General features: G+C 39.0%; 1 protein-coding gene across 3 annotated transcripts in view; it reads left to right on the top strand.

Moving 5' to 3' along the window:
- Window positions 1-27833, top strand: part of nbeal1 (neurobeachin-like 1) — a 275988-nt gene that overhangs the window by 207948 nt on the left and 40207 nt on the right. For all 3 annotated transcript variants that reach the window (XM_073046591.1, XM_073046590.1, XM_073046589.1), the window contains 11 exons: window positions 646-791; window positions 9935-10068; window positions 10455-10556; window positions 11669-11764; window positions 13654-13778; window positions 18165-18305; window positions 21561-21691; window positions 22855-22964; window positions 23786-23903; window positions 25334-25431; window positions 27266-27382. In XM_073046591.1, the coding sequence (XP_072902692.1) occupies window positions 646-791; window positions 9935-10068; window positions 10455-10556; window positions 11669-11764; window positions 13654-13778; window positions 18165-18305; window positions 21561-21691; window positions 22855-22964; window positions 23786-23903; window positions 25334-25431; window positions 27266-27382 (1318 nt within the window). The remainder of the gene's footprint in view (window positions 1-645; window positions 792-9934; window positions 10069-10454; window positions 10557-11668; window positions 11765-13653; window positions 13779-18164; window positions 18306-21560; window positions 21692-22854; window positions 22965-23785; window positions 23904-25333; window positions 25432-27265; window positions 27383-27833) is intronic.

Raw genomic sequence — 27833 nt, 5'->3', positions numbered from 1 at the left:
ATGTGGAAAAATAGGATTCGTGTGGTAGGGTAATAAGGTTGTCATGGACATGGTGGGCTGAAGGGCCTGTTTCTGTACTGCATAACTATGACTCTGAGACTACCTTCTTGTTCTTTCTCCTAAGCATTGCAAATATTTTATTTCTGCAGCAATTACCTTTGAAAAGTTACTAATGAAATCCAAGTTGTACCAACTTGTTATTTTGTTTAATTAAGGAAAAATATCCTCCTTTCCTCTGATCTTTTGCCAGTTAGCATAAATCTATGAATAGTGACTCAGCTGCAATTTGTCCTGATTTTTGTCAAACCTTTGATCATTTTTGTTCCTTTTGAACATCCTTTATTAAGTTTCCAGTTAATCTCAGTACTAAGAAGAAGAAACCCTGCTTTGATTCTCTTAAGTAACTGAAAACCCATCCCTGGTACTATTTTAGGGAATGTAATCCATGCTTACCACAGGAAGAAAATGTACAGAGGACTTCTCTCCAGTGTGATCAAACTTCCTAACTTACCTTTCATTGACTTAACCATGCAATGATTTCAAATCTGATTTAAACTATGGAATGCTATTTTGTAACTTAATTTTAACTTTCTTCAACCTGTGTGTTCACTTTATTTCAGTCCTCTTTTATTCCTCCTCCCACAGCAATGAGGAGGAGCAGAATCAGAAAGAAAAATTGGTGATTGCTGAAGATTGTGATCTGATCACCATCATGGATGTTGTTTCGGGACGCCTTGAAGTCACCACGCAGCACATAAACTTTTTTGATGGGAGTGTGGACAAAGCAGAAGGTAGGAGAACATAGAACATAGAATAGTACAGCACATTACAGGCCCCTTCGGCCCACGGTGTTGTGCCGACCCTCAAACCCTGCCTCCCATGTAACCCCCCACCTTAAATTCCTCCACCTGATGTGAAATTCACCTGCATTGAATCTAAAGGAATGCTTGGACAAAAGAATAAAAATTCCAAATGTTGCCAATAAACTGGACTCTGAATCACACTTGTTACTCAATTATACTTTACTTTCTTGTGCATAAAGAGAACAGCCCTGCCACCATACTTTTCCAAAGTCTGAGCAGAGAAATTTTTATGCAGGATTGTTTAACAAATGTAAATAATGACCAATTGGTAAACTGTGCGTGTTGAAATTTCTTACTTGCAAGATCAATCGCCATTCACAAATGCAGATGTTAAAAGTCAATAGAAATTAAAAGTTAACAACTGATGGTACTTTGAATTGGTAAAGTCCCTTAGCTGGTAAAGTCCTTTAGCTGGTGTGCATTCCCTGAATCTTTCTGTTACATTTTTTGTTATTTCCGTAAGCCAAGTAACTAGTTCCCTGTTGTGCAAAGGAAAGCTATGCTGTTCAAAGACCTTTCTTGCCAGGACTGTCTGCAATCTGTCCTTGCCTGGACATCATGTAACTCTTACCTTGCTGCAACTTCCACACAAACATTACCTGACTGTGGTCAATTCAATCTTGTGTAAATTGCCCCAGTATACAGTAGAAGAATCAAAGAGAGTTGATGGAAATTTGAGGTGAGTAAGAACAGTAGGATTAATGTAGGATTACTGTAAATCAGTGGTCGATGGTCAAAGAATATTCTATCATTTAAAGGGCCTACTTCCTTGCGGCATAACTCCATGATGAACAGTTCCTTCTGTACCTGACCAAGCAATGCTTGTAGGAAGACAGCATTGCTTGATGTGCATTGCTATTGATCAAACATGGAGGGAATATGTTGTACTGCTAATGTGTCGTCCTGATGTGGCTAAAATACCAGTCAAGCCTGCAATGCAGAGTCTGACCTAAACTGAACCCAAATTGTTTATCAAAGTCGGAGTTGAACATAACCGCAAAACAGTAAAACCGCAAAAAAGACTTGGTTGGTTAGCTCAGCCGCGATGACATATTGTTAAATCGACTTTTATTTGACTAAGGTGTGTTGTTTTCAGGGAGAGAAATTATATTTTGGACTTGTGTTCATTGCTCAATCCATTTGATACCACAGAAGGAGGTCCTTCGGCCCCAGCAAATTTACAGTAACATCTTGCAGAGTAGTATTTTCAGTGCCATTTCCCTACTGATTCTCCAAAGCTCTTCCAATAATATTTCACTAATGCCAAGCTAGTTCCCCTTTGGAATAAAAACAAGAAATGTTGGAAATGGGTGTCATTATTTGAGAGATAAACAGAGTTGGTGTTTCAGGTTCTGATGACCTGTCATCAGATCTTGAAAAAGTCAAAATATAAATTGAGTTTCAGGTGGCAGAGAACAAAGTGGAACTAATGTGGACTGGAGACTGAGTGTTTGAATGAAGCAAGTGTTAGGGAAGAGATGCCCTAGGTTCAACCATCATCACCTGCTTCATTAATGAGCGATGTTCCTTCATCGGTGGAGATATTCACTGTTGATTAGTAGCTCTTCAGCAAATGGGCTAGAGATGGAATTGGATGCACATCAGCTCTGTCAGGGTTTGCAGGCCATTACTTCCTACAAAGCAAAACCTAGTATCATGAATGCCAGTGAGGCTTCACTCCCAGATAAGCTCATCACCTTTTATGCACACTTTGAAAGGGAGAACAGAATTACGCCTGTGTGAATCCCTGCAGTCCATTCCTGCAGGCAGTGAGATCAAGACACCATTTGGGAATGAGCTAATAAGTGGCAAGCAAATTCATCCCACAAAAGTGACAGGAATCAGAATCAGGTTTAATTATTACCGGCATATGTCGTGAAATTTGTTGTTTTGTAGTAATAATATGTTGCAATAAATTATAATTACGTTGCTATAAATTATTTTTGAATATATAATTCTTATTATAAACTAAAGTAATGCAAAAGAGAGGAAAAATTACTGAGGTAGTGTTCATAAGTTCATTGTCCGTGCTGAAATCTGATAGCAGAGAGGAAAAAGCTGTTCCTGAAACATTGATTGTGTGTCTTCAGGCTCCTGTAACACCTCTGATGGTAATAATGAGAAGGTGGAATGTCCTGGGTGATGGGGGTCCTTAATGATGGATGCTGCTTTTTTGAGGCATCACCTATTGAAGGTGTGGAGCAGTGAGCTGAGCACGCATCCTTGAGTTGTGCCAGTGTTGATTGTCAGCAAGGAGGAGATGTTATTTCTGATCCACAAAGATGTAACTTTCTCTGGTGAGAAAGTTAAGGATCCAATTGCAGAGGGAGGTATAGAGGCCTGGGTTTTGGAAATTTTTGATTAGAACTGAGAGTACGATTGCGTTGAACTCTGAGCTGTAGTCAATAAATAGCAGGCTGGTGTTAGTAATTCTATTGTCCAGGTGATCCAAGGGCGAATGGTGTGTCAGTGAGATTACATCTGCAATAAACCTATTGTGGTATTATGCAAATTACAGCAGATCCAAGTCCTTGCTCAGGCAAGAGTTCATTCTAGCCATGACCAACTTCTCAAAGCACTTTATCACAGTAGATGTGAGTGCATCTGAACAATAGTCATTGAGGCAGCTCACTCTGCTCTTCTTGGACACTGGTATGATTGTCACCCTTTTAGATCCTCTGACTGTAGCAGTGAGAGGTTGAAGACGTCCTTGAACAATTCCACAGTTGGTTGGCACAGGTTTTCAGAGCCCTACCAGGTCACCATCAGGGCCTGATGCCTTGCAAAGGTTCACCATCTTGAAAGATGCTCTGACATCAGCCTCTGAGACACAGATCACAGGGTCATCAGGTGCTGCAGGGATTCACATGGGTGTAGTTTTTATTCTCCCTTTCAAAGTGTCCATAGAAGGTGCTGAGCTCATCTATGAGTGAAGCATCATAGCCATTCACGATATTAGGTTTTGCTTTGTATGAGGTAATGGCCTGCAGACCTTGCCAGAGCTGATGTGTATCCAATTCCATCTCTAGCCTCAATTAGAATTGTTTCTCATTCTTAAGATAGCCTTCCATAGGTCGTACCTGGCCTTGTATAGTTCTAGTTCACCAATCTTGAATGCCACAGATCTAGCACTCAGCAGACTACGAATCTCCTGGTTCATCCACAGCTTTTGATTTGGGTTTGTCTGGTATGTTCTTGAAGGCACACACTCATCCACCCAGGTGCTGATGAAGTTGGTGACAACTGTGGCATATTCATTCAGTCACAAAGATGGATCCCTGAATATTGTCTCATCCATTAACTGAAAACTGGCCTGTAAACGCTCTTCCACTTCCCTTGACCATACTTTCTTGCTCCTCTCCACTGGTGCTATGATCTTTAATCTTTGCCTATATGCCAGGAGTAGAAGTACAACCAGGTGATCAAGCTTTCCAAAGTGTGGGCATGGGATGGCATGGAAAGCATTTTTTTTTTTTTCTTTCTTTCTTTCTTATTTTTTTAATAGGGATGTTGGGAGGGGTTAAGGGGAGGGGGGCTGGGTAACATTTTTTTTTCATACACATTTATTCTGTAACTATTTGAAAACAATGGTAAGCATTATTGATGGTCGTATTACAGTGAATTAGCATCTCCAGCAAAAGAGCACATAACAATTTGATGTTCACATTCAGATTCATCACCAGCATGGAATTTCCCAAGAATAGCATCCTAGAGTCACCATTGAACAGAGGTTGGACCTGTTCCTGCCACATAAATACCATGGCAACAAGTGCAGGTCACCATCTGGGTATCTTGCAGCAAATACTCTCCCTTGAAATTCTGGAGGGTTTCTACCATTTGCAAAGCAAAAATCAGGGTCATGACTGAATATTCTTCATTTAATTTAATCATTGCAATTCCAACAACTCTCAGAGCTTGACACAGCCCAGGACAAATCAGAATGTTTAATGTGCAATTCATCCACCATCCTAAACAGTGATTCCATCCGTCACTGGTGTACAGTGGCTGTAGTATGCACCCTCTTCATAATGCACTTTCTTTACTTGCCTAAGCAACTTGATAGCAATTCCTAAATCAGTAATCTCTATTACCAAGAAGCATAAAGAACATGAGACCATAAAATATAGGAGCAGAAGTAGGCCATTCCGCCCATCAATTCTGCTCTGCCATTCAATCATGGGCTGATCCAATTCTTCCAGTCATCTCCACTCCTCTGCTTTCCCCTCCTTTGATGCCTTGGCTAATCAAGAACCTATCTATCTCTGCCTTAAATACACCCAATGACTTGGCCTCCACAGCTGCTCATGGCAACAAATTCCATAGATTTACTACCCTCTGACTAAAGTAATTTCTCCGCATCTCTTTTCTAAAAGGACGTCCTTCAATTCTGAAGTTGTGCCCTCCAGTCCTAGAATCCTCTACCATGGGAAATAACTTTGCCATATCTAATCTGTTCAGGCCTTTTAACATTCGGAATGTTTCTATGAGATCCCGCCTCATTCTCCTGAACTCCAGGGAATACACCCCAAGAACTGCCAAATGTTCCTCATACGGTAACCCTTTCATTCCTGGAAACATTCTCATGAATCTTTTCTGAATCTCTCTTGGAAAGCCAGCAAGTGCACAGGAATACCAACATCACTTAGAGGGAAATGCGATGTATATTATTTGCTTCATTTTAGTATTTACACCGGTGGATATTTTGCATGGACATTTTAAAAATAAAACCGTGGATATTTTGTTTTGATGATGAACACAAAAGGTCATATTTAAAAGGTATTTAGTGCAAACCTAAGCTGAAGTAGAGGGATATGGATCAAATGCAGACAAAGGTTGATAGCTTAGTCAGTATGGACCAGTTGGGCTGAAGGGCCTATTTCTATGCTGTATCACTTGTATATATAATCTTGGTACCCAACAACCTTGTGAGAGTCCCTTCACCAAAAGGGTTGCAGCAATTGAAGAAGGAAGTTTTGAACACCTTCTCAAATGTTGGTTAGAGGTGGCAGTAATTTCTATCCTTGTTGAGGTGAGCCAGATCTTAAAAAAGCCCCCTTTAATGTACTTGAATTAGAAGAAACTCGCAGTAAAAAAAAAATTTAATTCTTACTGTGCAACTCTTCTGCTTGTGATTCATGACGGGAGAAGTACAGTTCTTAAGATATTTTAGGTGATTAATGTTTTGCCTCTAGTTCTTCCAATGGGCCAAGAAAAATGATAGTTAGTAGTGATGGTGTTAAGAATTTAAGGGTTAAACACGGTAAAAGCAGATGGGTTCTTCCTGTGGTGCTCTGAAGATCAGTTGCAGACTGGCTGTAAGAAGTTGGGAAGTTGTTTAAAAAAAAAGACAAGAAAAAAGCATGATATTAAACACTAAAAAAGGAATGGTTGAAGGAAAAATTCCAAACAGACCATCTTGAAATTAAGTTAATAATTGTACTGCTCCATGCAACCAAAGAGCTCACTTGGGACAATAAATAATATGTGTTAAAATCTTGGACCATTTCATTTTGTATCTTAAAGGGAAGATGTTTGGGGTTTGGTTGAAAATCATGTAATCTCTTTGTGAAAGTAATGTTCATCTTCTGACTGGTATAATAACTGGATAGGTATTATGCTGTTGACATGGATGTGATTGAGGATGGATGCAGAGTACTAAAACTGTCTAGTTGGAAACTGTATTATATCCGTTGTCTAGATAGAGTTAACAGATTTAGTGTAACAATGTATTTACTAGAATTGTCATTGAACACACTGGGATTTTTCCCAGCACCTGGCTCCATTACCTAGACTTTCTCAATGGTATGGTTTCATAATGCATTTTTTGTTGTGCATATTGAATTCCCTTTTCCAAGGCCTGATTAACTTTGGTTCAATCACTCTGCAGGCAAAGTCCCAGATTGTAACACTGAGCAAAAAGGTTTTTCTTTATATCTCCTTTGTACCATTGCAAATCTGTGTCTCCTGGTTTTCACAATCCTGTGTTAAAGGTTCAAAGGTACATAGGTACGATTTAATGTCAGAGAAATGTATACAATATACATCCTGAAATGCTTTTTCTTTGCAACCATCCACAAAAACAGGAGTGCCCCAAGAATGAATGACAGTTAAATGTTAGAACCCCGAAGTCCCCCCCCCAGCTTCCCTCCCTCCTGCACGTAAGCGGCAGCGAGCAACAACCCCCCTCCCCCCATCAGCAAAAATAAAAAGCGCACCCGCTACCAGCACTCAAGCGTGAGCAAAGCAATAGCAAAGACACAGACTGGCAGTAACCCTAAAGACTACATTGTTCACCCAATAATTCGACATGCTTCAGGCTCTCTCTCTCCTAATAAGGGAGAAAGAGGTGACTCCATTTTCCACGAGCAGGGAGACAACAATCAACTCGCTGGTTTACGATGTTAGAAGTCCGTTACGTTGCTTTTGTCAAGCACTGTGCTTGAAGATTGCAAAGATCCCGGGTCCCTGGGCACACAGCAGATATTCCGACTCCCCCAACGACACATAGGTCTCCTGTGGCGATACCGACCCTTGATTTGCCCGTCCCCAGTTCCTTGAGATCCCAGGCTTCTGAATCCTTGCCAAAATCTTAGGCCAAGCCTTTGGCATGCTGAATAGCAGCTGATTGTGGAACCCAGAGAGCCGGTCCCATTCCTGCAAAGAACTGTAGTCAGCGTGTAATTCCAGGTCAGGGTCTTCAAAAGAACCCTGAAATAGAAAAATAGAGATATTTAAGATGGAAATAGAACTGTTTTTAGTAGATGCAAGCAAAGGAGTCACCGTTGGGCGCCATAACTACTTAGCTCCACCTATTTCGAGAGAATAGTGGGAGCTATTCCTACCTTAATCAGTATCAATACCAGGTTTTCACACAACAGTTAACTAGTTATGATCTTGTACAATTCCAACAAATATTCTCTCAATCTGCTGTACTCCAAGGAGAATATCTCCAGTTTCTCTGGAATATATTTTTAGCTGGAATCACTGATCCCTGAAATGTCCCAGCATCTTTTTCCTCCAAGTTTATTAGGAACTTTGTAACTTTTCTAAAAGAGTCTAGATTGAATGCAGTGAAGCATTTTATTTTGGTTGGTTTGTGCTAGCAACTTTTCCTTGTGGTAGGAGAGAGAAGATAATGAGGCACTTGGTGTTGAAGTCCTTCACCAGCAGAGCACCAGAGGGTTTGGTGTTGCGATCCTCAGTCTTTGTTTAGCATATTAACAACTTAGCTGTGACTGCAGGAGGTACGATTAGTGTTTGCCTATGACATGAAAATTGGTTGTTGTTGATGATATTGAGGAGGGGAATCATGGGCTATGGGATTATATTGATCAGCTGGTAACTTTTGCAGGTGGAATTTAATCTGTGTGAAGTGCTGCATTTTGGAGGTCAAAACACCACGAATGGTTGGGCCCTCTATTAACCCCATCACTGCAACGTGAACACTTTAAACTGCCTTTTCATAATGCTGTTTACATCGTAAATACGTGCTGTATTTATGTACATTTATTCCATATCTGTACTTTAACCTCTCACTTTAATTTTTTACATAATTCTTTATCCTTTATAATTATTGAATGTTGTTTTTTTACTCTATGTTGAGCCTTGACCAACACACCACAGCAAATTCCTAATACAGTGGATTCTGGTTATTTGGGTCATCAGTTAATCGGGGCAACTGCTTATTTGATACAACTCTTACAGAACAAATAGTAATTGAGAACATAACATTCTCTTTGTTTATTTGGGACACTATGCTACTTAATTGAGACAGGAGACTTGCCAAAGTCTCAGTAGCATCAATTGTGTGGCCATTAGAATCTACACCATACTTAAAGTGAACAGTTTTTAAATAGAGTCAGTTGTGTGTCTGTTGAAAAAGCAGTTATTTTTTGTCACTGATAGAAATAAGCAGTAAGACAATTTTGAACTTTTTGCTGACCGTGGTTTCAAGCATTCAGGCTTGGAAATGTCAGAAGCAGCCCGGAGTGAAAATGAAACGATTTCACAACTTCAAGTTAGGAACCTAAAAGAATTTGATGGTATCAACAATCATCGTGAATGTTACAATGAAAATGAAAATTTGGAGGATGCAATCATCAAAAGCATTCAGTGAAGGCAGTCCATTGCCTCCATTGCTTGCACTAGGTGTCTGTGCTGATTTTGTTCATTTACAGTCAATGAAAAGAACATGGCAGCATACAACTACAGTGGATGAATTCCTCCGTCGATAACTATTAGGAACTAATACACAGTTTTATGGTACTGTAGAGGTATTTGTAGTCTTTTGATCTGTTTTGTATTTCATTTAAATACTTATGTTGTTACTCAGTTAAACAGTAGTTTGTCTTCGTTATACCTTTTTAAACTATTTCATGAAACTTCAGATAATTGTGGCAGCTGCTTAATTGGGCCAAAAAGTATTGATCCCGATATGTCCCAATTAACCAGAATCCACTGTATATGTAAATGTATATGGCAAATAAAGTTGATCCTTGATATTGAGAAATGAAGGAAGCTTGGTGAACAACTTTGAAGATCCCTAAAGGTGGCAGTATACATAGATAATATAGTGAATGAGACATACAAGATATTTGTCCTCATTAGCCAGAGCAGCGAGTAAAAGAGTAGGGATGCCTTGGTACAACTTTCTAAACCACCTTTATGAAATATTGCTTAGGCCACAGCTGGAATATTGTGAGCTACTACTATTAGAAGGATGTGATTGCACAGGAGAAAATGTGACATAGCTTCACCAGCATGATGCTTGGGAAGGATATTTCAGTTATGAGGAGACACTAGATAGGTTGAAATCGCATTCCTTGGAGCAGGAGTGACTGAGGGTAGACCTGATTGCGGTATGACTAGTGCTTTCTAAGAGTATAACTTTACTAACAATAAATCATATAGACATGCCTACAAAGTCAGCTGTTATAATGTTGAATTAAATGTTTGAAACGGAGTTGGTGACATTTCATCATTATTTATCTTGCTAATATTTGTAAAACATATAGTTAAAGCTGCTGAGTGAAAGTAGAGAGTTGAAATTTGTGGATAATTTTGCTTCTTAGGGATAGGCTATGATTTTAAGTGGCCTCTCTCTCAACTGCGTGAGATTCACCTTCGTCGTTACAACTTGAGAAGGTCAGCACTGGAGATCTTCCTGATCGATCAAACTAACTACTTCCTCAACTTCAAAAAGGAGGTGAGACCAAAATGAATGCTGAAAATAGTCCCAAGTAAGTGGCAAATGTTTTAAATAGCTGATATTGATGGAAGGACTTCCCAATCAAATTATGCTTAATATTATCATTTATCTTGTTGCTATTTATTATCTGCCACTAATTGTACTCATTTATCTCCCGTTCCTGAAGAACTGGGTGAATATTGTGGCTTAATTTCAATAGTTGACTTGTAAGGATAAACAAGAATCTTCCATCCTCCATTATTGTCAAAATCAGAAAATGGATTCATTGCCAGTTTCCCTGTGGAGCAGTCTAGACAAATTTTTAAGATAGGCTAGGCAAATATTTCAACCGCTGTCATATTTTCATCCTTGTCTAACAATCTTTTCTTCTGCTTAAACCATAGGTGAGAAACAAAGTCTATAGTCGTATATTATCCCTTCGACCACCCAACTTGTATGGCACCCGATCACCCCAGGAGCTGCTAAAGGCATCGGGGCTTACACAGGTATTGCACCAAGAAGGACTAATCACTTCACACAAACTGCTGATGCTGCATGTATCTGGGTTCATGTTTCAGTTTGAAGTAAATAATTAAATTCACATAAGCATTCTTGGAACATCCCAAATCATTAGCCAATGGATTATTTTTAAGTGCTGTCACTGTTATCAAGATAAACAGGGTAGGTCAGCTGCCATCAGAAGGCCACACAGCTAATAAATGAGCAAATGAGCTACTTTTGTCAGTGATAAATTGTGATGAATGTCACCAACTCCCCTTTTCAAACATTTAATTCCACATAACAGCGGACTTTATACAGGCGTTTCTAATTGCTCTCCTATATGATTTAGTGTTAATAAAATTATAATCTCAGAAAGCATTAGTCATACCTCTATCAGGTCCACCCTCAGTCACTTCTGTTCCAAGGAAAGCAACTTCAGCCTATCCAGTCTCTCCTCATAACTGAAACATTCTTCCCAAGCAACATACTGGTGACACTACACTGCACTCTTTCCTGTGTAAATCACATCCTTCTAATAGTACAGCAACCAAAACAGCTCACAATATTTCAAGCAACACACAAAATGCTGGAGGAACTCAGCAGGCTGGACAGCATCTATTGAAAAGAGTACAGTTGACAGTTTGGGCAGAGACCCTTTAATAGGACCCACACATATTCCAGCTGGAGGAATAATTTTAATAAAAATGATAGTGCTTTTCACTTGAACAATGCCATAGGGGTTTTTGAGTTGGTTGACAGAAGCCTCATTTGATCACTTTTCTGGGGAAAACAAAAGCAAAATAGGCATAAACAAGTGTTAATTAATTCATGAAGATTGATGAATTCTGAAGTTTATCTCAGGGTAGCTTATTGCTGAGATATATTTCCCATGCCTTTTAACATTACAGGAGACGTGACTAATTTCTATCTGTTGCTGTGTATTCTATCACAACAGATATTAATCACTAATAATAACTGTGGATGACTTTCCTTGGGTATTCCATTAAATGATCTGTGCTCATAAAATAGATTTACTTATCTTTGTTTATGTTCTGCTGATGTGTTGAGAGAACTGGGGATTAGAAAGAAAACCTGACACATCTATGTTATCTTTCAGAAATGGGTGAACCGAGAGATTTCAAACTTTGACTACCTCATACAACTTAACTCTATTGCGGGGAGGACTTACAATGATCTTGCTCAGTATCCAGTGGTACGTAGACTCAGATGTTTTAAATTTACCATGCAACTATGACTTGCTTTTTGCTCATTAATTGTACGTTTTATGAAAGTAAAAACAGTGCGAGTTGGGAACACTTATTTAAAATGAAATTCTTAACCTCAGAGAAAAAAATACCCAAGTTTTCATAGTTAATGCATGATGTCAGTTGCAGAGAGATATACCTTAGAAATCAATCCTTTAGCTCATTAAGTCTTCACTGACCAGCTACTGTACATGTTTTATACTAATGCTACTTTAATCATTTTTTTATTCTCCTAATATTCTGATCAACTTTCCTGAGATTCAACCACTCAGCCACACTCAGGGCAATTTACAGTGAACAATTAACCTACCAATCCACATCTCTTTGGAATGTGGGAAGAAACTATAGCACCCAGAGGAAACCTGTACAGTCACAGGTAGAGCATGTAAACTCCACACACTGACAGCACCCAAGATGAAGATTGATTGGGTCTTTACTTTATTGTCACCAAACAATTGATACTAGAGCGTACAATCATCACAGTGATATTTGTTTCTGCGCTTTGGGTCTTTAGCATTGTGGGGCAATGGCTCCATTGGCTGTGCCACCACGTAGTAACACACCTCATCAAAGATTGCTCTGTTTGTTAATTGTAGAGCTAAAACTCTTAAGTGAAGTAGCATGATCTCTTATTTTTTCCTGACACTTGGCTTTAATACTGTGGAAGTAAAAATAACAAGCAGTGAATTTGCTTGTGTTGTCTACTTTCTGGAAGATAGTTTGAATCCTGCATGCATTGCTGTAATGAAAGTGAAAGTCTTGCAACTTGGAGTCCATATAACTTGAAGTTGGACAGTAGCTTAACTAATCATACGAAAGGTGTTTATTTGCATTCTCAACAGCCACTGGTGTAAATGAGGTAGCTGATACTGAGAGTGGAAGTGCTCACACAGGCTTGTTTGGAATAATTTTTGAAGTTGCGTATAAAACATTCTAAATTGTATTATGATGTACTTCATATCCGGTTTGACAACTGATAAGTATGGGAAAAGTACTTAATTCTTCAACATTAATTTTATTACTTTGATATAATACGAAGGGTGTATAAATGCCTGAAATAAAACCAGAGAATGCTGGAACTATTCACTAAGTCAAAGATCATCTGTGGAGAGAGAAAAAAGAATTAACATTTAGGCCAATGACTTTTCATCAGTATTTTGCTTGATGAAAGAGTTCAGATACACCTCATACTTTATTCTTATTTAGTGCTTTTTTAGGTAGCTTCAAAGAGGCACTAGGGTTCTGGGGTAAGGCCAGTGTGATTAACTAGATGATGGTGCTGTCATTTATCCTGTGTGTTATAATTGTGCAGATTGCTGTTAATCCTTCACACCAAATGGAGGTGTTAAATCTACAATCAGGGTACATAGAAATAGTAATAATTCTGTATTCATTCTGGATTTGGTTTCACTCCACCTTCTACAGGAGGGTAATTTGCATTTTATTTGCATGCTCCTAGCTACTTCCCAAGTTAAATTCAGCCATTTCAAAACAACTAAAATGAACCCATTTCTCACTTGGTGTTGTAGGCATTGCTGTATATTTCATTGGTAATGGGCTGAATAAATCAGTTTTTTTAAATTCAAATAAATTTTATGCTTAGTGTTCATGATAAAACAATGTATAAATTCAAGTATAGTGTGTTTTAGAAAACAGCAAGGAAGTAAGATGAGGGAATTTATTACTTTGACATTTTGTCTTGTCATTTTCTGTTTGTTTTCTAGAATCACCATCCCTGCTAAATTTTGTGCTTGAGAAATCTATACACCATCTACAATGTTGAAGTGATACATAGTGATGTTTGGGCAGATTTAACACACTCGCTCCTTGATTTCAGTTTCCTTGGATCCTTAGTGATTATACCTCAGAGGAGTTGGATTTAAGCAACCCTGAAGTCTTCAGGGACCTTTCCAAACCCATTGGAGTCGCCAATGAAAAGAATGCCAAAGCTGTGCAGGAAAAGTGAGTGCTTTTTGAAGAAAACCGATGCTTTTTTCTCCCCTTGTTAAGTTTTATGATTCCCTCCAGTCTAAAGAGAAACTATAGTACTTGTTGCAGTTTCTTTTTATTGCTGTAAAGGTTGTTTGCTTTCTCTTGGCTTCCATTTATCCTCTGCCAGCATCCATCGTTCTGTGCTGCTTCTCCGTTGCCAAGGCTCTTCTGTTTCTTTTCTGGCTTTCCCACATCCACAGCAATTTCTTTTCATATAACTGGATAAATGTGAATTATATTAAGTCATGTTAAAGGTATTGAGAAAGCAGACAGGTTTTTAATAGAATGTAACTGGTTTATTATTCCACCTGTGCGAAGATACAATGGGAAAAAAATTGTTCGCATGCCATCCATGCAGATCATTCCAAACGCAAGTATATCAAGGTAGCACAAAAGGGACTGCAGATTACAATGTTACAGTTACAGAGAGAGTATAGTACAGGTAAACATTAAGGTGTAAAGGCCAAACAAGTTAGATTGAGAGTTGAACAGTTCATCTGTATCATCTGGATGCGTCAGAAAATTAATTAGAAGCTTGAAGTTTACCTGCAAACTATTCTCCTCTACCAGTCACTTGGTTTCTGTCCAGTCTGAAGGCATAATTAGAATCAGATTGATTATCACTGACACATGTCAAGATTTATTTTTGTTTTGCCACAGTATGGTGCATTACATAAAAATACTGTGAATTGCAATACAGTATACAGTTGCAAGAAAAAGTTTGTAAACCCTTTGCAATTACCTGGTTTTCTGCATTGATTACTCATAAAATATATTCTGATCTTCATCAAAGTCACAATAATAGACAAACACAATCTGCCTAAACTAAACACACAAACAATTGTACTACTTCTTGTCAATACTAACTTCACCATCTAAACAATTGCAGTCTAGATTCAAACAAGTATGTGAACCTCCAGGGTAATGCCTTCTACAAAAGTTATTTGGAGTCAGGTGTTACAATCATTGAGATGAGATTGGAGGTGTGGGTTGTAGAGGTGCCCTGCCTTACAAAAATGACACACAAAGTCAGATTACTGACGAGCCTGCTGTTCTCAAGAAAGATCCCTTTATGTGCACCATGTCTCGATCAAAACAACTTTCAGAGGGCCTTCGAAGAAAAATTGTAGAGATGCATCAAGCAGGAAAAGGCTACAAAAGCATTTCTAAAGACCTGAGTCTTCATCAGTCCACAGTATGAGGAATTGTCTACAAAGGAGGAAATTCAGTACTGTTGCTACTCTCCCCAGAAGCGGCTGTCCTGCAAAGATAACACTTAGAGCAGAACGTGCATGGTGAAGAAGGTGAAAAAGAACCCAAGGGTAACAGCAAAAGACCTGCAGAAATCTCTAAAACTTGCAAAAGTCTCTGATCATATGTCCACTATAAGAAAAACACTGAACAAGAAGGACAAAATGGAGGAAACCACTGCTCTCACAAAAAAAAACATTGCTGCACATTTCCAGTTAGCAAAAGACCACCTGGATACTCCACAATGCTTCTGGGACAATGTTCTGTGGACAGATGAGACAAAAGTTAAACTTTTTTGTAGAAATGCACACCGCTATGTTTGGAGGAGAAAGGGCGCTGCACATCAAAACCTCATCCTAGCTGTGAAGCATGGTGGAAGGAGCATCATGGTCTGTGGCTGCTTTGCTGCCTCAGGGCTTGGACAGCTTGCAATTGTTGGGTGAACATTGAATTCAAAATTGTATCAAGACATTTTACAGGAGAATGTCAGAGTAGCAGTCTGTCACCTGAAGCTTATTAAAAATTGGATGATGCAACAAAACAATGATCCCAAGCACGGGAGTAAATCAACAACAGAATGGTTTAAAATGAAGAAAATTCATGTATTAGAATGGCCAAGTCAGAGCCCAGACCTTAGCCCAATTGAGAAGCTGTGGCATGACCTGCAATTGTTTAGATGGTGAAGTTAGTATTGACAAGAAGTAGTACAATTGTTTGTGTGTTTAGTTTAGGTAGATTGTGTTTGTCTATTATTGTGACTTTGATGAAGATCAGAATGCATTTTATGAGTAATCAATGCAGAAAACCAGGTAATTGCAAAGGGTTCACAAACTTTTTCTTGCGATCTTTATTCCTAGAAATATTGATGACCTGAAACAGTTTTGTATGGAGGCGTTTTGTACCCCATAACGGGTTAAATGAACCAGCAGAAATGGAACACACCTGGAGTCTGCTTTTGCTATCAGCAAACACTATTTTATTAGTAACTACGTAATATAGTAATATAAAACCAGATAAATCAAACAGGTTAGCAGAGTTTATGCATATATAAGTGTGTGAATATAAAACCCCAAACTTCTTCAAGCTTAGGTGATAAGTGATACAGATTACAATGGTATATAAACAAAGTTAGTTCAGTTCATGTTATTGAGTGGAGTAGAACTGTAGAGAGAGAGAGAGGTGATTTGTTATCCAAGTAAGCCGATGCCATCAATCTTCCTGTTGTCCTCAGAAAACCTTTTAAGGTCACCGACTGTGACCACGCTAAGCGTACTGTCTTCACGCGATAAAGCTATCAAACTAGGTAAGGGTTAAACACACCGATAGCTTTCCACTGGTCACCGCTTTTCCACACTGATTGATGGCCACTGATTGATTCTCCCGATCGATCCTAAAGCCCACCCTTTTGTGGGCACTCAAAGCTCATCCAGTGTCTGTTTCTTTCTGTGTCTCTGTGCATCTTATGTGTGTGTCTGCCAGAAAACCAGCTGACCTTGTGTATATATATATCCAAACACGCTGAACACCAGCTGTCCATTATATAGCCCCGCCCTTCCATCACCGTAGCGACTCACGAGCTGCTCAGTGTGCTCTCGCTCTCTGAATCAGCGGCACACTCTCTCTCTCTTTAAAGGCACAGTCCATAATGAATAAACCTTAGGATCTTGTCGCAGGAGGAATGCTCTAAAATTCCCCCTCGTCATTGTGCAAGTTTGATTAGCAGCTGTAGGAATAGTTTGATGGAGGTTATTGCTGCTAAACAGATTCTACTAGTTATTAAATACAAGGGTTCACATACTTCTTCCAGCCCAGACTGTGAATGATTAAACAATATATTCGATCAACCATGAAAAATGCATTTGTTTGTGTGTTATTAGTTTAGGCAAATTATGCTTGCCTAAGATAAAGATCAGACCACATTTTATGAGTAATCTTATGTTGGGCCCAGTATAGATCTTCAGAGATGTTGAAACCTAGGACACCCAGCATTACTAGAATTGTATTTTTGATGGCCATGACTCCATACTCTGTAAAATAATACAATGAAATTACATTCAAGATTAACCCATTGTGGACTGACATTAATATCTACGTCATGTGTCCAAAATATTAAATATTGAATATTAATTGCCCAATAATAAAATCTTAAATTTGGCAGTGCCAGGCCACCATTTTTTTTGGATTTCTGCAAGTATTTTTTACAGCCTAGGATTTTTACTTTGCTATATATATGACGAAATTTTAGAATCAATAGCATCAAAAAAGGGTTTAGGAATAAAGATTGGTACTGCTTCAAAAAGGTATAAAAATTTAGGTAAGATGCTCATTTTAATAGCATTGATTCGACCAATCAATGATATAGACAGTAAGGACCATTTAGTAAGTGATTGTTTAACTTGGTCTATTAAAGGTAAAAAATTGACGTTAAATAAATCCTTATGTTTTTTAGTAACCTTAACCCCTAGATAAGTAAAATAATCCGTAACCAATCTAAATGGTAGGCGTCTATAAATTGGAACTTGCATATTTAAAGGAAAAAGTTCACTCTTATTAATATTCAGTTTATAACCAGGAAAGTTAACTAAACTGAGCGAGCAAAGCTATGACAGCAGGAATGGATTTCTCAGGATTTGAAATAAATAATAACAAATCATCTGCATATAATGATAACTTGTGTATCACATTTCCACAGGAAATGCCAAATATAGCATTTCCTTCCTTGTATCCTTCTGTACAAGGATTTTCATTGAATTCCATTTTAGGGACTTCGCTTCCCTTGTTCTTGTTTTTTTTTTCAATTTGGGGTTTTTTTCCATTTTTTTTCTGGTATCCTGTTTATATTTAGGGTTTGGGAGGTCTATTATATGCTGTTACCTATAGTTTTTACTCATATGTTAACTGCCAACAATGTAATCTCACTCCCTTTGTACTATCATGAATATTATGTATCTGTTTTCGAAAAATTCAATAAAAAGATTGAAAAAGAAAGAAAATAATACAATGAAATCAATGTTTGGACACTGCTATGTTAGTTATTGTCATGGAAAGAATCATTCTTTAAATTCCTACAAGGCTCTGATGTCCCTTTTTCTTATTGTGGTGCAGGTTTGATAACTTTGAGGATCCAACAGGGACGATTGACAAGTTTCACTACGGAACTCACTATTCCAATGCAGCTGGTGTAATGCACTACATGATACGGGTTGAACCCTTTACAACTTTGCACATACAGCTGCAGAGTGGCAGGTGAAACGGTTCAGCATACCTCAAGTACTGATTAAGTGTATTACTAGCATTAAGTATGACAGCTTCTTCATTAGACAGACTGCAGGATTTCAACAAAGTGGCCACTGAGACAGTTGGGATTAGTAATAACTTCAGTTCAGTTGCCTGTGTTTCAGGGTTGCCCACTGTAATTCAAATTATTTGAAACATTAAGGATAGGCAATAAGTGTGAATGCGTGATCAGCATTTAATACCCCTAGCTAATGTCAGCAGCTTGTTCACATCTTTCCTTGGCTTTGCCCCTCTTTATCTATACCTCATGGAGTCTGTTATGTTTTAAATGTCTCTAAATGTTAGGACTGTTCTAAACAAGGATCCTAAACCTGAAACATTAACTGTTTCGGTTTTCATAACTTCGCCATTGACTGGCCAAGGCCTAGGGCTCTTGAATTCTCACGCAATATTTGAACCTTTAGATGGATTTGTGGGGCTGGGATGACTGGAGAGAATTGGAGGATAAGAGGATATTAATATTGGTATTAAGTATCCTACTAGGATCAATTAATCAGTCTGAAAAACCCAGATTATTAGAATGTTTTTGCACAGCAAGGGGCCGATGATGTCTATTTAATTGAACTTTTCACCATGCTGATTTATTTGTTCCCTGTATACTTAATCACTGAGAGTCATAGTCAAGAGACTCAGACAGCATGGAAGCCAATCCTTCCATCCAGCTAGTCCATGCCAACCAAAATGCCCTATCCAACTTAAGTCCCATTTGCCAGCACTTAGCCCTGAACCTTCTGCACTTGTTGAACTGTCTTTTAGAAGTTGTTATTGACCTCTGTCAGACACTTCCTCTGGCAGCTGATTCCACATACAGCAGATAACACCCTTTATGTAAAAGGAAAAAAAGTTGCCTTCAAGCTCCTCTTAAATCTTTCCCTTCTCACCTGAAACATATACCCTCTAGTCCTTGATACCTCAGTCTTGGGGAAAAAGACTGAAGGCTTTCACCCTATGTATGCCTCTCATGATTTTATTCACCTCATTAAACTCACCTTTCAGTCTCTTATGCCCTAGGAAATAAAATCCTAGCCTATCCCGTCTCTCCCATAACTCAATTACTCAAGTCTTGGCAGCATCCTTGTCATTTTTTTTTGCACTCTTTCCAGTTTAATAACATCTTTTTTAGAACATGGTAACAAAATCTATGTGCAATACTCCAAGTGCAACCTCACCATCGTCCTGTACGACTGCACCTTGACTTCCCAACTTTTGTTTTCGGTGCCCTAACTGATGAAGTCCACCATACCAAAAGTTGCCTTCACCACCCTGCCTACCTGTGACTCCCCTTTCAGAGAACCATGTATTTGTACTCCAAGGTCCTGTTGTACAACACTCCCAGAGTCCTTTGTTTCACTATGAAAGCCCGATCTGCTTTTGACATTCCAAAATGTAATAATGTGCACTTATCCAAATTAAACTTTATTTGCCATTCCTCAACCCACTTATTCAGCAGATCAAGATCCCCTGTGATATATATTTTCATTTATATTTATCATTATTATTGTTATGAGCAGAGAGATAACATCTGCTGGAAGTAAATTCCTTGTATGTGCATAGGTACTTGGCGATTAAAGTCTGATTCTGATTCTGATTGTCTACTATAACACTTGCAAACATACCAATCTTACATAATGCATTCGTTGACGCATAATCAGTCGTTGACTTTCAGTCTGAAAAACAACCTTCCACTGTCACACTCTTTCTATCGTTAAGCCAATTATGTGTCTGGCTAACCACCATGAATTCCATGTAATCTAACCTTTCAGAGCAGCTTTCCAGATGGAACCTTATTAAAAAACCTCACTAAAGTCCATATCAACCATATCTGCTGCCCTGCCCTCATCAGTTTTCTTATTCACCCCATCAAAAACCTGTCATTTGTAAGATGTGATCTTCCATGCATGATGCCATGCTGATTAACCCTAATCAACCCATCTTTCCAGATATGCAATTGCAGAATCCTCCCCAGTAGCTTACCTACCACAGATATTCCACTTACTTGTATATAGTTCTCAGGTTTTTCTTTTGCCGCTCTTCTTAATTAAAGGCACAATTTTCACTATCCTCCAGTCTACTGATACTTCACCTGTGGCTAACAGTAATGCAAGTATCTCAGCCAGTGCTCATGCAGATTCTTCTCTAGTGGACTCTCACAATGTTCCTGAGTAAACCTGGCCAAGTCCCAGAGATTTGTCTACCTTCATTCCTTTTAAGACATCCAGCACCACCTCTACTATAATGCAGACTATCCCCAAGACCTCCTATTTCCTTTTCCGAGTTCTGAAGTTTTCATGTCTTTCTCTGTGGTATAAACAGAAGGAAATTATTTATTAGGGACCTCACCCATCTCCTGTGCTCCACACAAAAGTCCTTTGATCTTAATTTTCTCTAGTTACTCTTTTCTCCCTTAATAAACTTATAAAATCTCATGTACCCTTTTGTCTTTCTAACTCCCTTCCTAAGTACACTTCTGCAGCTCTTATTCCTCCAGTGATTCACTTGATCCCTGTTCCCTGTATCTGACACACGCTGCTTCTTTTTCTTGGCCAGGCTCTCAATATCCCTCATCATCCAGGGTTCCCTACTCCTCCCAGCTTTGCCCTTCACTCTTACAGAAGTACAAGACAGAGCAAAATTAAACCATTTTGGCCATCAAATCATGGCTGATTTATTTTCCCTTTCAACTCCATTTATCTCCCTTTAACATCCTCACTTCAAGTATATTTAATGAGTCGGTATCTATGGCAATGTATTCCACTGATTCACCACGCTCTGGCTAAAGAAATTCCTCCTCACCTCTGTTCTAAAGGGAAGACCTTGTATTTTGATACTCTGAACAACATGCAGACCTTGAGCTCTCACTATCTCATGTTTAAAAGCCTCTCACTTGCTTGTGGTTCCCTGTGGCTACTCCAGTTAACCTTTGCAAGCTCCTGTTTCATACTTGAAAACTCCCTTTGCCACGAATTAGAGCTCGAACCTGTGGACCAGTTCTGTTCCTTTCCGTATTTGTTACTGCCTCTTTCCATTTGTATCCCAACATTTTGTACTTCCTTTCACATGTGGTCTTTGATGAAAAATAATGGGAATATTAGTGGTTGGCCACTATCAGCACTGAAAGTGTTATATAGGAATGACACCTTTGGAAAATTTGTGGAGGTTTGCTTACCCATATTTTAAAAACATTTTGTGCTCTTTATCTTCAAGATTCGACTGTGCAGATCGTCAGTTCCATTCCATTCCTGCTACCTGGCAGGCTCTCATGGAGAATCCTAATGATGTAAAAGAACTCATTCCTGAATTCTTCTACTTTCCAGAATTCTTAGAAAATCAAAATGGTATGTATTTGAGCTAATCAGATGAATATAGTTTCAGAATCAAATTTATTATCACTGAGTTAGATGCCCTGAAATTTGGTGTTTTGCAGCAACAATATGGTGCAAAGACATAGATTACAAAATTAGTGCAAAGAAAGGATAAGGTAGTGTCTGTGGGTTCACAGACCATTTAGAAATCTGATGGTGGAGGGGAAGAATCTGTTTCTGAACCATTGAGTGTAGGTCTTAAGGCTCCTGTGCCTCTTCCCTGATGCTAGTAATGAGAAGAGGATGTACCCTAGATGGTGAGGGTCTTTCGTGATGGATGCCACCTTGAGGCAACACCTCTTAAAAATGTCCTCAATAGCAGGGAAGGTTAGGCCTGTGATAGTGCTGGCTGAATCCACAATGCTCTGCAGCATCTTTTGATCCTATGCAGTGGACCCTCCATACGAGATGTGATGCACCCAGTCAGAATGTTCTCTACACAACATCTATAGAAATCTGGTGACATGCTGAAACGTGTCAAACTCCTAACAGAGTAGAGCTACCAACGTGATTTATTTGTGATCTCACCAACATGTTGGGCCCAGGATACATCAGCAGAGATTTTGAGGCCCAGAAACCTAAAGCTGCTTTACCTTTCCACTACCGATCACTCAATGTGTGTGTTCTCCTAATGTTCACAATCTGTTCTTTGATCTTGCTGACATTGAATGTGACATAGTTGTTGTGTCACCACTCAGTCAACCAATCTATTCCTGTACACCTTGTCACCATTTTGAGATTCTACAGCCACAGTAGTTGCCTGTTTTGATTTGTTAGTTCAGAGAGTTTGATCCACTACATAAATGGCTTCTTATGTAATTTCTTATTGATGCAAAAGAAAAAATAATTGATGCTGACAAGGGGATGATGTAGGATGAGTATAAATGGATCATTGTAGCCATGATTGAGTTAAACTCACTGATTTAACTACATGTTACCCTTGGATGACCAATGCTTTTATTTAAATATTTTGTTGGTCTGCTGCATTCCTAACTTGTCAGCTTCTCAGGTTACAAACAGTTCTCAAGAAGGAACCAAATCATATTCTGGAGAAGATCTATATATTTTTGAGGTATTAGAACATTGAACAGATAATGAAAGCTCAGACTAATACATAGATTTCTCTGCAATCAAAGGATTTGATCTGGGATGTTTACAAATCTCTAAGGAGCGAGTTAATGATGTGATACTTCCACAATGGGCCACATCTCCTGAGGACTTCATCTACAAGCACAGGAAGGCCTTGGTGAGAGCTGCAACATGATTTTTATTTTGTTTGAACTGTATGCAGAATTTAGATTTTTTTACGCTTGTGTCACTTTCCCCATCTAACATAACTTTGCATGTTTCATTATCTGGAGGTGTAACTCTGTATCAGAAAGCCACCTATTTTGACCAGGGTAGGGCAGCAGGTGGTGCTGGCTCACAGCTCAAGTGACCCAGGATCAATCCTGATCTTGGATGCTGTCTTTGTATCGTTTACATGTTCTTCCTGTGACATTCTGGGTTTCCCCCAGATGCACCAGTTTCTGCTCTCGTCCCAGAGATGTGCAGGTTGGTAGGTTAATTGTCTATTGTAAATTAAACCTGGTGACAAGAGATCAGAGTCACTATGGACTCAAAAGGCCAAATGGCCTTTATTAGAAGACCGCAGGAGAAAATTGAGCATTTACATTAACTTCCATTTCAGTGTTGACACATCATTTATTTTGCACAGTATGAACAAATACACCTCTTCCTGTTCATATTTTTATGTGCACTCACACTCTTCTGATCTCCTGTAATGAGTGTGGGCTTCCAGTTGGTATTAAGCATTGGTTTAGAGTTGTGCTGAGCATTGGCCTTCAATTCTTTTAAACTGCGATTGGAATAGGCCAGAACCGACAACTTAGCAACATGTTGCTTTCAAGAACTAAAGTTTTTTTTAGTCAATTAATATGCTGACCCTGCCAAAGTGCACCAACTTGTGACCGCTTAGTCTCTCAAACTTGCAGCTAATTTTAAGAAACCAGCTGACATATTGTTAACAGGATCATTGATGTTCTATTTGTCTCTTCTTTCCTACAGGAGTCTGAGTATGTATCAGCTCACCTTCATGAATGGATCGATCTGATATTTGGATATAAGCAAAGAGGACCAGCTGCAATAGAGGCTCTAAATGTTTTCTACTATTGTACATATGAAGGTAAATAATGGCAACCTCAGGGCTTCAGATGTCTAGATTTACAGTATCTGAGGAAATCTGCTGAAAATTGCTTTTCTAACCAAATGGACATTTTCAAAATGGAAAACTTGTTAAAACAAAGCAGAAACAAGAGACAATCTGCAGATGCTGGAAATCCGAGCAACACGCACAAAATGCTGGAGGAGGAACTCAGCAGGTCGGGCAGCATCTATGGAAAAGAGTATAGTCGACGTTTTGGGCCAAGACCCTTTATCAGGACCCAAGCTAAGGAGGCATTCCTATTTTGTGTGGAATTTTCATTTTTTTGTGAGTTAAGTGCTCACTGACACAATAGTGATTGTTGTCAGTAATAGACAAACATTAAAGTAAGTCCATTCCATAGGTAGGACAGTTTGAAAGTTCTCAAAGGACTTAAGACACAACACATGGACAGCAATCCCAGCTTCTTTCTCTTGATTGCAAGAATTCTTGTTAAATCACAGTTTGAATAATGAAGGTAACCCTGTGATTTACCATTCAGATAAAGTTGTTCCATGGCCCAGCCTTGCTATTAGGTGCTGGTAGACCCATTGATTAGAGGCTAACAGAGATGAGGTGTATACCACCTTGGCTGACTTTAGTTAAGAAATATTTCCAGCTCCATTTGACAGCATCAGAAGCAAAACCCTTCTGTTCTTGTTGGCATTAAGTTTTCACATTTGTAACGAGCCCCTCTCCAGTTATGAAAATAAGACTCTTCCAAAGATTCAAACTCAGATGCAGTAAAGATAACTATTATTGAGTAGCATGTGAATGTCTATTTAATCTTTCTTTGGGCTATCAGTGGTTTTCTCAACCTTACCAATATTCATTATACTTTTTGGTGTATCAAATGTAGCTAAGAAGTCAATTATGAGTTATCTTCAACTTTTGTGAATGATGGAAGCAGATGGAACCTGTCCTATGTACTTTCAGAGTTGGATACCCTGGTAGACTTGGTCTGTGGGGCATGAGGAGGACTGGAAGGTCAGACCAAATGCTGAGGTGGCTAAACATTTTACTAGTTATGCTTTATACAACACAGAAGGAGGTCCTCATTGCTGTGCTAGTTTATTCTTAGTAGAGATCCTGATAACTTTTATTGTTGAATCTACGTCTGCAATCTTACAGGTAATATATTAGATCATTATAACCTGTCAAGTTAAACTTCTGCTCGTCTTCTCACATTTGGCTTATTTTTTATCCTCTAGTCTCGCACTGACCAATCCATGCCAGAGGAAACATGCCTTCTCCATCGAAATCCTTCATTATTGTGAATGCATATATTATCTTCCCCCATTAACCATCTCAGCAGTAGGAACATTCCAGTTCTCCTGTCTTCAGTGGTTTAATTGAACTCCTTTTAGGAGTCTGGCTTAGTCTGATTTTTCTTTTGTTCTGATGTTTTACAGGAGCTGTTGACCTGGATGCAATAGCAGATGAAAAAGAGCGAAAAGCACTGGAAGGAATGATCAGTAATTTTGGGCAGACTCCCTGTCAGCTTCTTAAGGTAATGTTTTAGCAGTACCGCAGTTTTAGCTTATGTGTAGAGCTCTTGATGTGAGTAAGCTGGTTAAAGTCCTTGACAGGAGAGTAATCAATCAAGCCAAGGGAGATGAGAATGCCTGCTAGTTGTAGGGACTGAGTTTAGGGAAGGTCTCCAATGGTGGGGGAAGGTTGAAGAAGTAGTTATCAGCTTTGCATGTAGGATTTCACAACAGGTCTTTGAATGAGAAATAGAATGATTAGATTATGAGGCCACTCAGTCCTCATTTATTGTCATTTAGAAATGCATGCATGCATGCATTAAGAAATGATACATTGTTCCTCCAGAGTGATATCACAAAAAAACAGGACAAACCAAAGACTCACACTGACAAAAAACCACATAATTATAACATATAGTTATAGCAGTGCAAAGCAATACCATAATTTGATAAAAGCTGACCATGGGCACGGTTTAAAAAAAAAGTCTCCAGATCGACTCCAATAGTCCCGATATCGGGCAGCAAAAGGGAGAAACTCTCCCTGCCATAAACTTCCAGGCACCGACAAACTGATGCCTTGGAAGCACCCAACCACAGCAGACTCTGAGTCCGTCTGAAAGCTTCGAGCCTCCAACCAGCCCCTCCGATACAGCTCCTGAACGCCTTCAACCTCGTCCCGGCGGCCGAAACAAGCAAAGCCAAGGACGCGGAGGCCTTCTCCGGAGATTCCGGACCGCACAGTAGCAGCAGCAGCAGCGAAGTGGGCATTTCAGAAGTTTCTCCAGATGTTCCTCCACGCTCTCACGTCTGTCTCCATCAAATCAGAATTGTGCACAGATCCCTACTTAACAAGTAACAGATATCATTCTCCAGAGAGGCTGCGCGTGCTGCATCGTGCTGCCATCTTTTCCACCTCTCCTTAGAGAATGAGAACCAAGGATGGATTACATTTTTGGAAAAGGAAGTCAGTAGTGCAGCAAGCACAGTGGCATAATGCTACCACAGTGCCAATAATCACCAATCAAGATTCGGTTCCCTCTGCTTCTTGTAAGCAACTTGTGCACTCTCCCTGTGACCATGTGGGTTTCTTCCGGGTGCTCCAGTTTCCTCCACACTTCAAAGAAAGTCTTTTTTTCTCTTCAAAGACCTACAGTTAGGATTAGTGGGTTGCGAGCATGCTATGTTAGTGCTGGAAGATTAGCGACACTTACAGGCTGCCCAGCATAATCCTAGCACTCTGCTGTATGTTTCGATGAATATGTGACAAATAAAGCTAATCTTTAATTACATTCTGCTTTCACCACCAACATGACCAAAGGCTATTTCTGTACACTTTGCCTCTAATTCTCCTTTCCCTTCCTTAATGTCCTTATAAAACCCTTACCATCTTCTGATCATAGAACATGAAAGATCACAAGAGGGCACACATATCCTTTAAACTTTTAAATATTGTATGCAAGATATTGAGTCAGTTTTAAGCATCAGAGTGAGCAAATGGTTATGCATTTGTAATTAAGTACTTCAAATCCATATTAAGGCAATTTTTACGAGTAGTTTGTATGATCTGTTAACTGATCATTTGTAATAGCTGTAAGCTTATACGCTGTAAGTAGGCCAATGCATCGGGATCAGTGTCGGGTTGGCAACAAGAAAATTATTACTGCGTCAGAGCTGAGAAACTGTTGGTGCTGTTTCTGTTCAATTATGAAGTAAAACCCTTGTGATTTGACTGTGAAAAAATGTATCTCCTAAAGATTGGAAGAGATTACTGGTATGGCGATGGACCTGTGAACCCTTTGGTAAGAAAGAGTTCTGTTGCTTTTGCTTGTCATGTGTCTTATTGTCTGCATTTATCAGGAGCCACACCCACATAGGTTGTCTGCTGATGAAGCTTTGAAGCGACAGGCCAAGATGGACAACTGCCCGCTAAATGTCTTCCAGCATTTGACTGAACTTAAGTCGTTCTTTGTGGAGGTAAAGTTCTAAAGGTTAAACTATTAATGCAGTTTAATTAAAGTTATTTCAAATTCACTTTAGAGTTGTGGTATTCTTCATCACACTCATGTTATTGTGTTGTTCTATATTTCTAGGCTTGCATTATTCCATGATAATGCTTGCAAAACAACTCTGAATGCAGTTCTTTAGGATTTTTCATAATCTGTATGTGTAGCGTCTGGAGAGTGAAATTCTGTGAATGATAAGTTACCAAACTCAAATAACTACTTGAAAAATGATGTTTATGTAACTAACATAAAATTCCTACTTCTTCTTCAATTGATATTTGTCTTTGAGTCAAATAACAACTGGTAGAATAATTTGATCTGAAGGAATCAAATTTTTGTAAATGGTAGCAGTATTATTTCCATGATTGTTGATACCTCTTGATTGTTCCAGTGCAGTTTTGTTTTACTACTGAGTGTAGTCA

This window comes from Hemitrygon akajei, chromosome 5 (assembly GCF_048418815.1).
Source record: "Hemitrygon akajei chromosome 5, sHemAka1.3, whole genome shotgun sequence".
Classification (NCBI taxonomy): domain Eukaryota; kingdom Metazoa; phylum Chordata; class Chondrichthyes; order Myliobatiformes; family Dasyatidae; genus Hemitrygon; species Hemitrygon akajei.
The sequence above is the reverse complement of the archived record's forward strand: the minus strand, read 5'-3'. Positions and strand labels throughout refer to the sequence as shown.